This window comes from Babylonia areolata, chromosome 16 (genome assembly GCF_041734735.1).
Source record: "Babylonia areolata isolate BAREFJ2019XMU chromosome 16, ASM4173473v1, whole genome shotgun sequence".
NCBI classification, from domain to species: Eukaryota; Metazoa; Mollusca; class Gastropoda; order Neogastropoda; family Buccinidae; genus Babylonia; species Babylonia areolata.
In genome coordinates this window covers 11,077,571-11,095,348 of record NC_134891.1, presented here as the reverse complement: position 1 = coordinate 11,095,348, position 17,778 = coordinate 11,077,571, and the positions used below count along the sequence as shown (strand labels likewise).

Genomic DNA, 17,778 nt, shown 5'->3' with positions numbered 1-17,778 from the left:
TATATATACGCAAAAAGTGATCAATCAGACCCTACGAAACAGGTCAACTGTTTGCACACCTCTTGTCATTGCATGTCAGCCCCTGCAGTAAATAATCATTAAGAAAAAAAAAAAAAAAGAGAGAGAGAGAGAGAGAGAGAGAAAACATCAGTAATAAATGCTGTGATTTAAATTCTGAGTCATGCCTCTATGTCTAAACATACACAACACAAATTTAGAGCCCTATGACCTCAAGGCTTTCACATTTCAGTCATGACCAGAACGTTACACTTAAGAGTAACCTCCTGAATCATATACGAACGGGTAATGCACAATTAATCGACCATATATACAGACAGATGGGCAGGACAAACAACAAACTGAAAGGAAAAAAATCAATGATCAAACAAATGACAAAATGAATCAGTACAGACAAGAATAATTTTCTTTGTTTTAAAACAGGAATGTGATATACATTTTTTTAAGGAACTCATAAAAAAAATTTAAAAAAACAACCTACCAGGCATAGCCTTTGTGGTTATCGAGACAGACTCGAATGACGTAGAGCAGGCATATCAACACTTTGGCAGCCAGATCAAAGACAGCGCTGTAAATACCTGTTAAGACATATCACACCATTCTGTTTATGTCACACACTTCCTCAGGGAATATCAGTTTGGTAAATTTCTTTCCTAGACACCGATGTCATAGTGATAACACTTTTTAACGCCACCCCCGAAAACGGAGTATGGTTGCCTATATGGCGGGGTAAAAATGGTCATGCACTGTAAAAGCCCACTTGTGTACATACAAGTGAACGTGGGAGTTGCAGCCCACAAACAAAGAAGAAGACTCTTTAACGCCTTGACTGCTGCTGATAAGCATGCTCATCAGTGTAGGGCTGTCACCTCACTGAGATTCCACAGAGCTTATAGGTTTTTCTACTGTGATGGGAATTCACTTACAGCTTAGTCTTTTGTGGAGGACTATGACTCTCAAAGCAGGAAGCAAGACTGCACTAGATCTTATTGCTGTAGCCTTGGTGGCTAGTTGGCTTTCAGGGACTTCTTCATTCGTGAGCTGCAACTCCCACGTTCACTCGTATGTACACTGAATGGGTTTTTACTTTTGCGTGTATGACTGTTTTTACCCCGCCATGAAGGCAGCCATGCTCCGTTTTCGGGGGTGTGCATACTGGGTATGTTCTTGTTTCCATAATCCACCGAACGCTGACATGGATTACAGGATCTTTAACGTGCGTATTTGATCTTATGCTTGCGTATACACAAGAAGGGAATTCAGGCACTAGCAGGTCTGCTCATATGTTGACCTGGGAGATCAGAAAAATTTCCACCCTTTACGCACCAGGTGCCATTATCGAGATTCGAATCCAGGACCTCAGATTAAAAGTCCAATGCTTTAACCACTTGGCTATTGCACCTGTCGGCTTTCAGGGACAATCCCAGCATTGACTGTCCTAAAACCCTCTTGTCTGAGAGAGTGGGGATGTAACATTGAGCAAGACACTATCCACTATAAAGTATAATCAAATTGTAGCCCAAAGAATTGGGACAGCAGTCGCCTTCTGTGCTGCTCTGATGGTTCTTGCTTGACATGACCGACTGCCATACAGGTCAGAATGTCAGTAAACTTTCTTTATTTTGACTTTTCCTCCTGGGACTTGCATTACTACTGATCAGCAAAATCAGTAACACTAGTGATAAGTACAACACAAGGAGTAACTGCACTTCAAATCCACGACACACTGACCTCATTTCACCAAGGTTCAACAGACAAGGGGTTAAAAGTCAACAAAACAGAAACAAGAAACATTTCCTGCAAAATGATTATAAACGACAGACTAGAAAAAAAATCAACCTTGAATGAATAATAAGTTCAATAACATATACTAAAACAACAACAAAAGAAACAATAAAAGCAACAGATTAATCAATACTAACCAAAAGAATGGAAAAAAAAACAAAAACAACCAAAAAGCACTAACAAAGATTGTGTCATCAAAGTGAAAATAAATGGAAAAAAATGGAAAACAGTCTTTAAAAAATAATTTTTATCAATCAAAACTGCAGCCAGAGCATGAAAAAACAAAACAACAAAGACAAAATATTACAAATAAAAAAACCCCAAAGGTTATCATGATCCTGTCATCACAATTTGTTTAACTAAAAATATCTAGTAATACTATGATTCTTTAACCACTTGAGCTGTGTTACATTCCTTACTTAATTGTGATGTGGTTCTGTTTTAAGTTGGACACTGCTGAGTGGTGATACCCTATCAAGGAAGCCAATGACAGCAAAGACCAAATCTACAGCAGTGTGTGCTCTCTTCGCTCTCTCTCTCTCTCTCACATTTGACTATGCATGCAAACTTGCTGGTGCTTTACCCTCTTCCATATATATATATTATCATATCATATTATATCATATCTTATATTATTATTACATCATCATATCATATCATATATCGTATCATATTATATTAATAATACACACTTTTTTTTCTTCTTTTTTTTCTGACGGGCATTTTATTTTAAGTGAGCCTAAAGAAAATTTTCTGTTTTTGGTTGAAGCAGATAATAAAGTATTTTGAATTTGAATTTGAATTTAACACACACACACACACACACACACAAGATCAATACATATGTACACATAAGTGAGCCCTAAATCCATGCCAGAACTGCATAGGCTACTGGTACAGAACCATAATTAGACACATTTAGCATAATTATTCACACCCACTCCCAAAACAGAGCATGACTGTGTAAACTGGAGGGTAGAATCAATCACACAGACCAAATGACGTGGTGCAGAAGTCCACTTATTAGAAAAAACAACAACCAATAATAACAAAGTGAAAGAATGAGTGAAATGGAGACCACAAACGATGAAGAAAATGATCATCGGGCCACATTTGGGACCTGCTGACAGAAATTTGATTTGATTATATTTCATCACCTGAGGTGAAAGATTCGTGTGTGTGTGTGTGTGTGTGTGTGTGTGTGTGTCTGTGTCTCTGTGTGTGGGGTGGGGGTGGGGGGTTGTATCTGTGTGTGTTTGTGTCTGTGAATGTGTGCATGTGCGCATGTGTGTGTGTGTGTGTGTGTGTGTGTGTGTGTGTGTGTGTCAGAGAGAGAGAGAGAGAGAGAGAGGTGTTCATGCACATACATGTGTTGTTGTTGTTTTTGTTGTTGTTGTTGTTTTGTTTTGTTTTTGGTTTTGGGTGTTTTTTTGCTTTGTTTTTGTTTTCTTGATGTTGTTTTGTTCATGGTGGTGGTAGTGGTGTGTGTGTGCGTGTGCGTGTGTGTGTGCGTGTGTGTACCTGCAATTGTGTGCGAATAGGAATGTGTTTGACAGATGCAATAATCACATGTGGTGTTCATGAATTTCTGTTGAAAATTATACCAAAATAATTTACAAAATCCTCAAAACATGATGCACACCTTATAACCAAGAAAGTGAACTAATGAATGGAGGTGAACATTATTATTAACAGCATATGTGTGAAACATACACTTCATGGACAAAGCATAAAACATCACCAATTCCTGCTGAAATTTGCTTTCATTTTAACCTGACCACAAACAAAAACAAAAGGCAAAAAAACAAAAACAAAAAAAAAACAAAAAAAAACAAAAAAAACCCCAAAACAGCAACCAAACAGCAGAAAACATGATGCACAAAAAAACAACAACAACAACACATTTCCATCCTCCTTTCAAACCACAAAATTACTGAAAAATTTATACATCACTTTCCAAGCGGGAGCAAAACAGGTGACCAAGTCATTTTTTTTCTTATTTTAGAGTCTACGGGTAAAGGAAAACACCATGCCACTCACGCGAAGAAGGGTTTCGGATCAGCAGCCTGCGTAGTCGCCCTTTACAGGACCGCTCGTGTGTGAAGAACTTGACTGGCACCCCTCTGTTGGCAAAAAAATAAAATAAAATAAAAGATTAATACCCAACAACAAATGGATCAAAGACACGTTGATATTTTGCATAGTATCTCATCTTATGTCGGGGGAAGGGCGGGAGGGGGGGTGTGGGGGGTGGGGGGGATGCGAGAGGAGAAGAAACTGGAGGTGGTAAAAAAGGGATGGTGGGGAATACCGAGGACAGAATACTTTATTACCTCAATAGATAGAAATTCAGAGAAGGGAGAGACAGAGAGAAGGAGAGATGGAGGGTAGAGGAAGGGGAGAGAGACAGCGGGAGAGAGGGAGAGAGTGGGAGGGAGATGGAGAAAGAAGGGATTGAAAAGAAGAAAGAAAGAGAGTTGGGGTGGGGGGGGGGGGGGGGGGGGGGGGGGGGGGGGGGAGAGAAGAAAGAGAGACAGAGAATGGAGAGGGAGAGAGTGGGAGACAGAGAAAGAAGGAATCGAGGAGGAGAAAGAGAGAGAGAAAGAAAGTGGGGAGAGAGAGAGGGGGGAGAGACAGAGAAGAAAGAGAGACAGAGAAGGGAGAGAGAGAGAGTGGGAGGGAGACAGAGAAAGGGATTGAGGAGGAGAAAGAGAAATAAAGTGGGGAGAGAAAGATGGGGGGTGAGAGAGAGAAGAGAGAGAGACAGAGAAGGGAGAGAGAGAGGGGGGAGGGAGAGAGAGAGAGGGAGTGAGAGAGAGAGAGATGGACAGAGAAAGGGCAAAGGGAGGGAGAAGGTGAGCCAAAGAAGGGGACTGAGAGAGATATGGGGGATGGAGGTATGGGGACAGAGAGAGAGAGTGAGGGAGAGAGAGTGAAGTGGGGGAGGGGGGAGGAGAAAGATGGGGTAATACAGGTGGGGATGGGAAGAAGGGCAGACACAAAGACAAGTGGGGTGGAGGGGATTGGGGGTGGGGAGATTGGGGGTAGGGGGAGGTGCAGGTGGACACCAAAAGACAGGTCAAGAGAGAGAGGCAAACACTGGGAACAAGAGAGAGAGAGAGAGACATCAGGGTGGGGGTGGGGGTGGACACCAAAAGACAGCTCAAGAGAGAGAAGCAAACACTGGGAACAAGAGAGAGAGAGAGAGACATCAGGGTGGGGGTGGGGGTGGACACCAAAAGACAGCTCAAGAGAGAGAGGCAAACACTGGGAACAAGAGAGAGAGAGAGACAGGAGGGTGGGGGTGGACACTAAAGGACAGCTCAAGAGAGAGAGGCAAACACTAGGAACACGGAACATGAGAGAGAGAGAGAGAGAGAGAGAGAGAGAGAGGGGAGGGTGGGGGTGGACACTGAAAGAGAGCTCAAGAGAGAGAGGCAAACACTGGGAACAAGAGAGAGAGAGACAGTGGGGTTGGGTGGACACCGAAAACAGCTCAAGAGAAAGAGAGGCAAACACTGGGAACAAGAGAGAGAGAGAGAGAGAGGAGGGTGGGGGTGGGGTGGACACCAAGAGACAGCTCAAGAGAGAGAGGCAAAGACTGGGAACAAGAGAGAGAGAGGAGGGTGGGGGTGGGTGGACACCAAAGACAGCTCAAGAGAAAGGGAGGCAAACACTGGGAACAAGAGAGAGAGAGGAGGGTGGGGGGGGGTGGACACCAAAAGACAGCTCAAGAGAGAGAGGCAAAGACACCAAAAGACAGCTCAAGAGAGAGAGGCAAAGACTGGGAACAAGAGAGAGAGAGGAGGGTGGGGGTGGGGTGGACACCAAGAGACAGCTCAAGAGAGAGAGGCAAAGACTGGGAACAAGAGAGAGAGAGAGAGGAGGGTGGGGGTGGGGTGGACACCAAAAGACAGCTCAAGAGAGAGAGGCAAAGACTGGGAACAAGAGAGAGAGAGACAGTGGGGTTGGGTGGACACCGAAAAACAGTTCAAGAGAGAGAGAGGCAAACACTGGGAACAAGAGATAATGAGACAGGAGGGTGGGGTGGGGTAGACACTGAAAGAGAGCTCATGGGCGAGAATTAGTTGAAACAAGTTTATAAACAGAATATGTATTATAGTAGATATACACGCATAATATATATATATATATATATATATATATAGAGAGAGAGAGAGAGAGAGAGAGAGAGAGAGAGAGAGAGAGAGACAGGCAGACAGACAGACAAAGAACAAGAACAAAACTTTAATCTCCAGGCCTCCGGCCCCTAGAAAGAGGTCAAAAGTACACAATATGGTGATCACTCAGCCACAACAAAATGTAAAATACGTACAAACTTAAACCTGCAGAACAAAAATGCTTCTTGTGCATAGTAAATTAATTCTAACTTTCATCACTGTTGTCACAGAATTCCTGTCGTACCTTCAGGGCATTAAATATATAAATGCAGAGTTTACGAATACTGTAAACAGAACCATTCTTCAGCAAGTGAACATACGATTGACCTTCAGAGTTCAGATGTTTTTGCCGCAGGTTATTGTAAAGAACACAATTGTTTATAAAATGGTTCATCTTCGATCACATTACAACATTTACATGCGTAATTTGAATTACATTTGAATGTTCTTCTAAAAAATTATCCATTTATTGGGAGCAAACCAAGCCATAATTTTACCAAACAGTCCCTAAAACACTTTTTATTGACAAAGTCAAAATATTGCTCACACTGAAAACCAGTTTTAAACAGTCTGTAGTTATGATATATATCTTTAGACATTACTGACTCGTCCCACTCCTGCATAAATATATCTTTCATTCTTTGCTTAAATAATGACAAAAATGTTTGCTCACAACCAACGCCTTGTTGTAACCAGACATATCCAAACCCAAGTCTAAATAAAGTATTTTTTACTAAAGACACCCAGCATTTTTTTCCCCTTTCATCTAGGTTAAACAACATCAAATATGCCTGTCTGGGTAATTGGTGCACATTCATATTCAGCAACCTTAACCAGTACTTGATACACCTTGTTGCACTATTTATATACAGTGGATAACGTCCTAATTTGACGTATGCAAACTTGTTTGGTACTCTAAGTGGTATGTTCAAAAAACATTTACATGCAAAGGAATGAACCTTCTCAATATTATCAAGTCTGTTAAGACCCCACATCTCAGAAGCGTACAAAAGAATGGGTTGTACCTGAGCATCAAATATTTTGAAAAAACATCCTTTGGAAATATCATTCAGCTTCGTTATATATTTTATACAGTCAATGCATGCATGTTTGCCTTTTGCTGCTAAAATCCCTACTCCTTTGTTTATACTCATTTTTGTCATAAAAACAAACCCTAGATAATTATATTCATTCACTACTTCTAGAGCATTTCCATCAAGATTCCACTTTTCATATTTTCCCCAAAAGCCACCTTTTCGAAAAACCATCGCTTTAGTCTTGTCAGTATTTACATTCAAGAAGAGTGTTTTACATGCATTATTCAGAATATTAATTTGATTTTGCAGACCAATCGCAGTGTTAGATAGCAGTACAATATCATCCGTGAACAGAAGAATGAACAACTCTAATAAATCAGGCAAAAACTGAATTCCATGAATACCACTGATTTCAACTGATGATACAATTTCGTTAACAAATAATGAAAACAATATAGGGCTTAACATACAACCTTGCCTTAGGCCAACGGGACAATCAAAGAGAGAGACAGAGAGATAAATATATGTGTGTGTGTGTGTGTGTGTGTGTGTGTGTGTGTGTGTGTGTGTGTTTTACCAGTCTGTGAAAAGCAAGAAGGGAGACTAAGAAAGTGACAGAGACCAGACAAACAGACAGACTCAGATTCAGGACAGACATACAGACCAAGGTAGGCAGACAAACAGAGAGCTGAAGACTCAAAAGAGAGACAACTTGATTGCTGGTTCAAGTGAAGAACCTGTGAAAAAAAAAAAAAAAAGCACAGAAGAGACACATAAAAAAGGGAAAAAAAAGGAAAAAAAAAGAAGAAAAAAACCCACAAAGTTCTGAAAAGAGAGACAACATTCAATTGAGAGTGTGTGTACTTGTGATTATAGGGATTCGGTGAAAAGCAAAAAAGAAGGGCAGAGAGAGAGGAGTTGGTGAAAAGCCTGAAAGAAGAGCAGAGAGTGAGAGAGAGGAGGAGTCTGATCAACTCAACACTGAACAGAGTCAACATTATGACTGCTTTCATATCATCTACATGAGGACGTTTCTGTGGTTCTTGTTATGGAAAAGCTTAACACAACAGACAGAAAGAGAGACAGACAGACAGACAGACAAAGAGATGGAGAAAGACAGAGACAGAGACACAGAGAGACAGAGAGAGAGAGAGAGAGAGACAAAGACAAAGACAAGACAGAGAGCAAAAGAGACAGACAGGGAGACAGAGACAGATAGGTAGACAGACAGACAAAACAGAGAGGAAAAGAGACAAACAGGGAGACAGAGACAGACAGAAAGACAAGACAGCAAGAGACAAACAAGGAGACAGAGACAGAGAGGAAAAGAGACAGACAGGGAGACAGAGACAAAGAGATGGAGAAAGACAGAGAGAGACTGAGAGACAAAGACAAGACACAGGGCAAAAGAGACAGACAGTGAGACAGAGACAGAGAGTCAGACAGAAAGACAAGACAGAGACTGAGAGTGAGAGAGCAAAACAGACAGACTGGAAAACAGAGACAGAGAGAAGAAAGAGATGGAGAAAGACTGAGAGAGAGAGAGAGAGAGAGAGAGAGAGAGAGAGAGAGAGAGAGAAAGACAAGACAGAGAGCAAGAGAGAGAGAGACAGAGAGGTAGACAGAAAGACAAACCAGAGAGACAGAGACAAAGAGGTAGACAGAAAGACAAGACAGAGAGGTAGACTGAAAGACAAGACAGACAGCAAAAGAGACAGACTGGGAGACAGACAGAGAGGTAGACAGAAAGACAAAACAGAGAGACAGAGACAAAGAGGTAGACAGAAAGACAAGACAGAGACACAGACAGAGAGGTAGACTGAAAGACAAGACAGACAGCAAAAGAGACAGACTGGGAGACAGACAGAGAGGTAGACAGAAAGACAAGACAGACAGCAACAGAGACAGACTGGGAGAGAGAGTCAGAAAGACAAGACTGAGAGCAAGAGACAGACACTGAGAGAGGGAGACAGAGAGAGGCATACAGAAAGACAAGACATGTTCCCCTGACAGAGAGCAAAAGAGAGAGACAAGACAAGACAAGACAAAATCCTTTATTTTCGAGGATAATAGATAAGCGCTGTAGTGGGTTTTTTTCATCCAGTCCCTGCCCTGAAACAGGGTCTACACTATGCAATACTACATTATATATATATATATATATATATATATATATATATATATATATATATATGTGTGTGTGTGTGTGTGTGTGTGTGTGTGTGTGTGTGTGTGTCACTGCATGCACTACACATTGCTACATAAAGTCATAAGTACACAATACTATATAAAGGCATAAGCATTGTAATACTAAGACACACACACAATCACACACATTGGTGAGAGAGAGAGAAAGAGAGAGAGAGAGAAAGAGAGAGAGAGAGAGAGAGAGAGAGAGAGAGAGAGAGAGAGAGAGAGAGAGAGAGAGAGAGAGAGTTAGATGTGGTGGGGAGAAGGGTTCCTGTCTGCATTCCGGTCAAAAATGTATCATCGCTCTTGACAATGGTGTAAAGCCAGACCGAAGCACCATTTTCATTTCTTTGGTGTTGTTTTTTTATTTCTTAATGTTCTACTTACTGCCAGTCTTCCTTGAAAATCCACTTCTTTAAACTGACGGAGAACACCCAAACTATTCCACTGTTCTTAAGTATTTCATGTGTGTGTGTGTGTGTGTGTGTGTGTGTGTGTGTGTGTGTGTGTGAGAGGGAGAGAGGATGGATGTGTCTGAGGATGCCTCATATTCTTTGGGGGAGAGATGCAGAGAAAATGTCTTTTTAACATGTGTGGCTTTTGGCACCTCTTGCAATAGGGTTTGGAGCCCATGCTACAAAATGTGTGTGTGAATGTGTGTGTGAGAGAGAGAGAGAGAGAGAGAGAGAGAGAGAGAGAGAGAGAGAGAGAGAGAGAGTGTGCGTGTTTCTATTTACCTATTTTTGTAAAGCGCCAGAGCCCTATTAATTCAGAGATAAGGACCAATATAAATCCACATTAATGTTACTATTATCATCATTACAATTTTTGTCTAGGATTACTTACAACCTAGGACTACGTGTCTCTTCCAACAGTGCAATTTGCTCCCACATGTCTCTGGTGTAGTCTGGGCAACATCCAAAGTCACTCCACCACCTGTTCTGAGTGTTTTGTCAGGCAGCAAGTATCCGTATCAGCAAAATCAATCGGGTGCAGAGGTCAGTGAATCATAGATCCACAATGACCACACGATCGCAGTGCATTCAACAACAAGTTTCACTCATCCTTCCAAAATAACGCAGCACTGTGTGTCAGCAGTAGAACGTGTCTACTGGCTATGTACACGTGTGTCGCCCATGCTGGGACACCTAAGTCAAGTGTCATCCACTTCACGCACAAATCTATCCTGTACCTCTGAGGGTGCTGCTTGAATTATCTCACCAGTGTAAGTGTTTGATGGACTCCAGCACGTGTGATTATTCTGAGAGGAAGAAAACTGCTGAGCACACATACTGTCTTGAACTTGTTCTTATTTACTGCCTCAAAGTCAATACCTGAGAGTTTGGCTTTCTTATCAGGCCCTATACAGACGTTCTGTGCGTGCTGCACACGTTAAGAATGGTAAAAGAGGAGATGGTCCCAGACTGCATTACTTCTAAAAATCCAGGTGATACAAGCCACAATATCTTTTTGCTTATATTCATTCACAGGTGTATGGGTTATTGTTGTTGTTTTTTGGGGGGTGGGGGGGTTGTTTGTTTTTCATTTTCTTTCTGTACTCTCTTCATTGGGAAATTAGCTGGAACGACATATAAAGTTGTCAATTTCAGCAATGTTACAACAGCACACAACACTGACCGCATTGGTGTTTTACAGTGCAGGCAATGATAACAGCCCAAACAACTCAGTGTACTTTTTCATAAGGATGGCATCAAGAGACATTCATCATAAAGATTTTTTTTAAAAGAAGTTGAGACCCTCAGACATTCTACTGTCAAATCCGAGGGACCTGTGGGAATTTAATGCTGCTCCTGAAAAGAAAGTCAATATATATATGGGGCTGTCCCGCTCACACAACTTCTGCTTATCAAAGTTTGTTCTCATTACTCTTCATCACATATGCTTCTCCTCATTCAAGATTATTCCCTTTACTTTCATCACCAACAAAACAAAAAATTAGCACATTCTGTTGCTCGTCATTTGTCCTACTTTGACGCCACTGTTAAGTGTCTTTTGTGTCTGACATAGTTCAACATGCTCTGCTCCATTTTCAAGCTGCAAACCCACAGTGTAAGTGAATACCAAGGTCACTGGTCACAGTAGCACTAACCGATGAGTTCTGTCATTGTAAGAATGTGATGTCATTTTCTCCATTTCAGGTGAGTAAGTTTTTCACTCCAGCTTCATGGTGAGCCAGTAAAGGTGGCCATGAGAGGCAAAGTAGTGTCCTGTGCAGGCTGACACAACATAAGCCACAGCTCAGAATGTCTATTGTCTGCAGAGAGGATTGAGTTTTTTCAGTTCTCTGGATTGGGTTATGTCCATAGTTAAATAAACCACTTGACCCGAGATTGAAAGTGACAGCTTCATGTAAGCTGCTAGTTCTAGCACTGTTGCTGCTACTATTGTGGATGTAGTGTCCGGGATGAATAAAGTGTGTGTGTGTGTGTGTGTGTGTGTGTGTGTTTCTGTCTGACTGTGTCTGTGTATGTCTGTGTACTGTGTACATGTGTACTGCATCTGTCTGTCTCTGTGTGTATAAAAATATGTGTACACAAATATATAAGCATGCACTCAGGGCCTGACAAAGTGCATTGGGTTATGTTGCTGGTCAGGCATCTGCCTAGCAGATGTGCAAAATGGTGAGTCTTAATCACTTAATGGCATACATTTTGAGCCAGTCATTAAGGCTAGGACTGGAGTAAGAAAATTATATATATATATATATATATATATATATATATATATATATCAATTAAATAATTACAATGAAAAAAAAAATCAACCACAACTATATATTTTCCTCTTCAGAAATATATTACCATTGAGTAATTGATAAACATGTTTATAAACAATGTATTATTCAGAAACTCATCAATTTACAAGAAAGACAGTGGAAATACTTTTACTCAGGTACAACAGAATGCTATGACTTTTACTTACATGCTAATTGAATTATGAGTGAATTAGTGAGTCATTCTACACACACGCGCGCGCACAGAAAGCCTTTCACAACAATCATTCACTTCAAACTCATTACATTTTCTTCTCAAGCTTTCTGTCCTCTCCTCCTCATACTAATTTAGTAATCAATGCAGAATCTTAGGCAGGGGTTCTTTTAATAAATCATTAAATGGAAGGATTATTAATCATAAACAGGGATTATGTTTGAAATAATTGCCTGTCTTACAAAGAGCAACACTAGCAAAGCAGTCCTTGTTTGATATTTTTCATCGCCTTTCGGTCACACGAAAGCCAGTATGATCTCTGTATAACTATCAATTATAATGTCATCTTAAGAAGCTACTTGAGTGTATTGATGGGACTTGGAGTAGTTCCCTGTAGTTTGTGAACAACAGGGAAGAGATCAGACAGGCCACTGCTTGGCAGTAACCGAACACTGTGTAACCTCCCCTAGGCCCATGATTTAGGGGCACTGAGAGTGTCACAGAGCATCCTTTCTTCTTCTTCATTGACAGACTGAAATATAGGTCCATGGTCTACCTCTCTCTTTCTCTCTCTCTCTCTTTTTCAATAACTGCATACACCCAGGTCACTTGAAGGTGTAAACAAAATCGATGATGTGACTAAAAGATTGAAGATTGTACCAGTGAACTTTTGAATGGATGACAATTTTCATTCTGTCATATGTAGGTAGCTATACTCAATTTTCAGGGGTAAGCATAGATCTATATGTTCATTTCCATAACCAACCAAACGCTGACTAGAAATAGGATTATGGGCGTACTGAATTTTCTGCATGTAGACACACACACACACAGGGCCAGGTATAGCACCTATAGCATGTCTGCACATATGTGGACCTAGGAGATTAAAAAAATATCCACCATTAACCACACATGCACACACACACACGCACACACACACATACACACACACAAAGGGCCAGGTGTAGCACCTATAGCATGTCTGCACATATGTGGACCTAGGAGATTGAAAAAACATCCACCATTAACCCACCTGGTGCATCAAAACAGGGATTTGAACCCAGGATCCTAAGACTGAAAGTCAAACGCCTAAACCACTGATTGTCTGTTAAGCCTATATATCATCTAGAGTTTGTTAAATTTGGTTATGACTTTCTTTCACTGGATGTCTTAAGTCTCTTTTTTTTTTTTTTTTTTAAATTGTTGTTTTCAGATCAGAAGCCATTTATTTACACACTGTCAATTTTCCCACTTTCAATCCCTTATCTTTTTTGATCATTCTTTTTGTGGTGGCCAATGACTGAGAGATGGAGTTAAGAGACTCATGTTCACACACACACACACACACACACACACTCACACACAGAGTGACAAACAGGAATTGTACAAAGGAAAACATGAAAATCAACTGTATTAGGAGAACTAAAAAACCACAAATGAATGCCTTTTTTGTCATTCTGACTAAAGATTAAACAGAAATTAAAATTCTGATGGTATAAATTTCTTCTGTGGAAACAATATAATTCAGTTGACTTCTTTATATAATGTAGCTGCTTTGTAATATTCTTTGAAATTCCTGCCAAAATGTTGGGCTTTTTGGTGGTTGTTTTTTGTTTTTTTTTTAAATGCTTAGGTATTCTGTTTGTCAGTGGACCTAAACTAAGACTTTTCTGAGACTACCATTTCTTTGATGATAATTCATTCATCCCATATAATATGAACTACAATATGTCAAAATATTTTTTCTTATATGTATCTCTATATGTATCAAAGTTGGGATTTTTCATTACTATTTTAGCATAATTGATTTGGTGTCAAATATGAAAAATTTGTTTCAGTATACTCTTATATAGATTATAATTGTAGGCACACATGGGTACTGAAACAACAAAACAAACCCACAACTTTAGATTTTGTTTTAGTTACAAAGTCAGGTGATAAATCTTTTTTTAACAGAAATATCAGGTTGTTTAATTATCATCCCAAAAGTGGTGGGGAAAATCATATTAATTATATGTAAATAATGTAATATTTAAATTATAATTAATACATAAAAAAAATATACATCTTGCATGCAATTTATGCAAAATTTTAAAATACTCTTATTCTGGTGTCAGGAGATGTGCAACATTTTCTTGATGAAAAAAACCGAAGACGCAAAAAGGCTGGTACATGGCAGGCTAAATTAACAGGCCTGTTTTTCACAGATTCACTGGCAGCAACACAGAGATCAAAACATCTGATTCACAAACCTACAACCGACCCAGACAAGCCTCTGTAAACCCCAGTCTGTTTTAAAAACATTCTAAGGCCAAATTTCCTGCTACTTACAAGTGTCGTCTGCTTAATTGTGTTTGCCAGAAACCGACTTCACGACATATTGAAATGAAAGGACGATCCAGTCTCTATGCTTGATGAGAACAACAGATTGACATCATGTACAAAAATTGTCACGAAAAAAAGTTTTTATTGCAGTCCAGGGATGACCAGTAACAATTCTGATAAAATATGATATAACCCAAGTATTGTTATTACTCAATAAACGTGAGGCTTGTTTTCACTGTTTCGAACGCGCCAAAACACAGCACACAAGTTTAGAAGTTGCGACGGACGAAGGGGGGGGGGGGGGAGGCCAAGTCTCATGCGCATTGGAAGACAGAAGTTAATCGTGATAATCGATGGTAATGAGCTAATCAAGCGCTGCTCTCGCCTTCCAGCCAACGAAAACCCGAAAGTAGAGTGGGACAAGGAGAACACCCCAAAAAACCCCAACAACTCACCCATCTCTGTCAACTTCTTCGTCGGTGTCTTCGTCGCTCGATTGTTGCATCCATTCCAGATCTATTCCGTCACAGTCGCCTTGCTGCATTGTGGCGCTCTTCACAGTTGTTTCGATTCGACGACATTGAACAACAACCGAACACAAGTTACTTTTACCCCATTGCGTGTTTCACCGAAACTGTGCCTGACCGCTTTCAACCACTTCAGCTGGGTTGTCACTCTACACTGGTACAAGCGCTAACGCTCAGCCCTTTTCTTACGCTTAGTTTTCTTTTTCAATGTCACCGCCAGCGCCTGTGCCATAAATCATCCGCACACGCAGCGATGCCTAAAAACAGTGAGTCCAGCAGTGCCTTTGCTGACATAGTCACTCGACCTTGTGTCTTTTTATTTCTCCGCGGCGTTCTTGCTGTGGGTTGGCTAGGCCTGTTTGGGGACAAATTTTCTGGGGAAGTGAAAGGTGCAGGACACAGGCAACGACCGGGGAAGGGGCTACACTGAGACTCCGTGATGAAAACAGCTCACATAAAATCGTCAGCCTTCATCAAACCAAGGGCCTTGAACTGAACTCTCTCTCTCTCTCTCTCTCTCTCTCTCTCGCTGTGCGCACGCATAAAATCCAGTTTGTTATTGCTGGTTGAAACAGAACTGTGGATGTGTAGTATGCACCGTAAAGCCTATTATATACATATCCACGTCAAAACTCTCTCTCTCTCTCTCTCTTCGAGCGTTGACTTTCCTGTCAAATTTGAAGTCTAGTAGATCCTGAAAGTAATTGACAACTTCAAAAACAAGGCAGCTTCCTTGGTGTGGCAGAGATGGCCCGCCAGTGTGGACGAGGAGGGTGAGAGTGCTGAGAGGGGAGGGGGCGATCTAATACATGTGTGTGTGTGTGTGTCTCTCTCTCTCTCTCTCTCTCTCTCTCTCTCTCTCTCTCTCTGTCAGTGTGTAATCATAATCACAGAGAAAAATAAATGATAGGTGAATAAACTAATGATCGGTAGGGGCAGGCGCGCGTGTGCGTATGTGTGTGTGTGTGTGCGTCGACTCGGAAGCCGCCGTCCAATGGTTGACAACTGAGGATTTAATTGACTACATAACAATCCACATAGTGCCCCCACCAACCCATCTCCCAACACTTGCACACCCCGTGCACCCATCTCCACCATCACCCTCTCCAGCCTCCTCCACCACCCTGACCCGGCTCCGAAAAAACTTATCAGGACTGACTGACTGAAAATGCCGGGTTGGAGAAAGGGCTGTATGGCATGCATGTTATGATTGATGAACGTTATGGTGGAAAGGATCAATCGATATGACGACGTCAGACGGAGGCGAACTCATTGAGTCAGTGCTTTTTGCACCGACATAACGCGAGTCCGATGTAATAACCCTGTATTTCGGCTCCAGTGTGTGACGCACAATGTCACAATCTAATTGCAGTAATTTGTCAGTGTAACACCTCAAAATTAAAGATATCCGAAAATCGACTGATCTGGATCTATTTTTTTGTTGGCCGGAGAACACGCGTCCGACGGATCGGCCAATCAGAATTTTGACGAAATAACTGGACCTGCTATTTATATATACTAACTGCTTCGTTTCGGTTTCATTTCGTTGTCGATTTTTTAAAGCAATCGAAATCGCACGTTAATGGGGTTCAAGGTTTGTTGTTGTTGTTGTTGTTTCAGTTTACCCGGACATTCTTGGGTCAGTCGACCACCGTTTTATTTTGTATATATATATATATATATATATATACATTACACAATCAACCAAACACCTTGGAAATAATCAAACCAATACCCGGCATTCCATAACAATGTCAAAGTAATCAATAGTTTCGTTTACTGATTTTGGGCTTGTTACAATAATATGGAAGGAAGATGTACAATTACGTGTACAAAACTTCAGCATCGCTTCAATCACTTTAACTGCACTATTTAAATGTATTAGGAATGTCATTTGATGTCAGTGTTTGGTCTTCACACATATGGAATACCAAGTGGTAATCTTTCCATGTAATATGTATACATGTGCTTCATTATTCACTTGTGCCGACATGTTGTGCTAATGACATTTGTTTGTGTCATTCCAGGCACTGTCTTCTCTTTTTATCTTCTCTTTCTTATGTTATCTTCTTAGTTTTCTTTTCTTATGTTCTTATAACTATTGTAAATAAAACAATAGAAAAACCCCATTTGTGACTGGCCTCTGTATGTTCCTGGCCTGTGCGTGGGATCTTGTCTATCCTTTCAATTAATCACATTTAGTTAAGTCTTTTGTGCCGTACCCTATTAGAACCACTCGGAGCACGGCTACATATTTATTTATTTATTTTTTATTTTACACATTTCCTTTTTTTTTTTTTTAGGAACAAAAGATGTTGTTGTTTTTTTTTTACTGAACATTTCAGTGTTGTTGTTTTGTTTTGTTTTTTTTTTTTTTTTTTAACATTAGCGCTGTCAGCCCACACTTTCCCGAAACTGAGCTCCGCTACACCAGGTTTCGTTCGGTTTGGGGTTTAAGTTGTAGTTGGTGGTGGTGGTGGTTTGTTTAGGAGAAGTGCATTGATTGGTGTTTATGCGCTTCACAGTGGTGATACTAGCGATGTACACAATGTTAACAACAACAATACTAATACCACCGTTATAATAATAATAATGTTGATAATAATACCACCACGGCTACTACACTGACTACTGCTGCTGCAGATCAGCCTTTCTTTTTCTTCTCCTTCTTCTGCGTTCGTGGGCTGCAACTCCCACATGTATGACCGTTTTTACCCCTCCATGTAGGCAGCCGTACTCCGCTTTCGGGGGTATGCATGCTGGGTAT

General features: G+C 40.7%; 1 protein-coding gene across 1 annotated transcript in view; it reads right to left on the bottom strand.

Annotated features, from left to right (window-relative positions):
- LOC143290707 (potassium channel subfamily T member 2-like) overlaps positions 1–15,233 on the bottom strand; it is a 116,015-nt gene extending 100,782 nt beyond the window's left edge. The window contains exons 1-3 of the mRNA XM_076600222.1: positions 14,940–15,233; positions 3,844–3,926; positions 500–596 (exon numbers count right to left, since the gene is read on the bottom strand). Coding sequence (XP_076456337.1) covers positions 500–596; positions 3,844–3,926; positions 14,940–15,028 — 269 coding nt within the window. The 5' untranslated portion in view covers positions 15,029–15,233. The remainder of the gene's footprint in view (positions 1–499; positions 597–3,843; positions 3,927–14,939) is intronic.
- Positions 15,234–17,778: the final 2,545 nt, after the last annotated feature.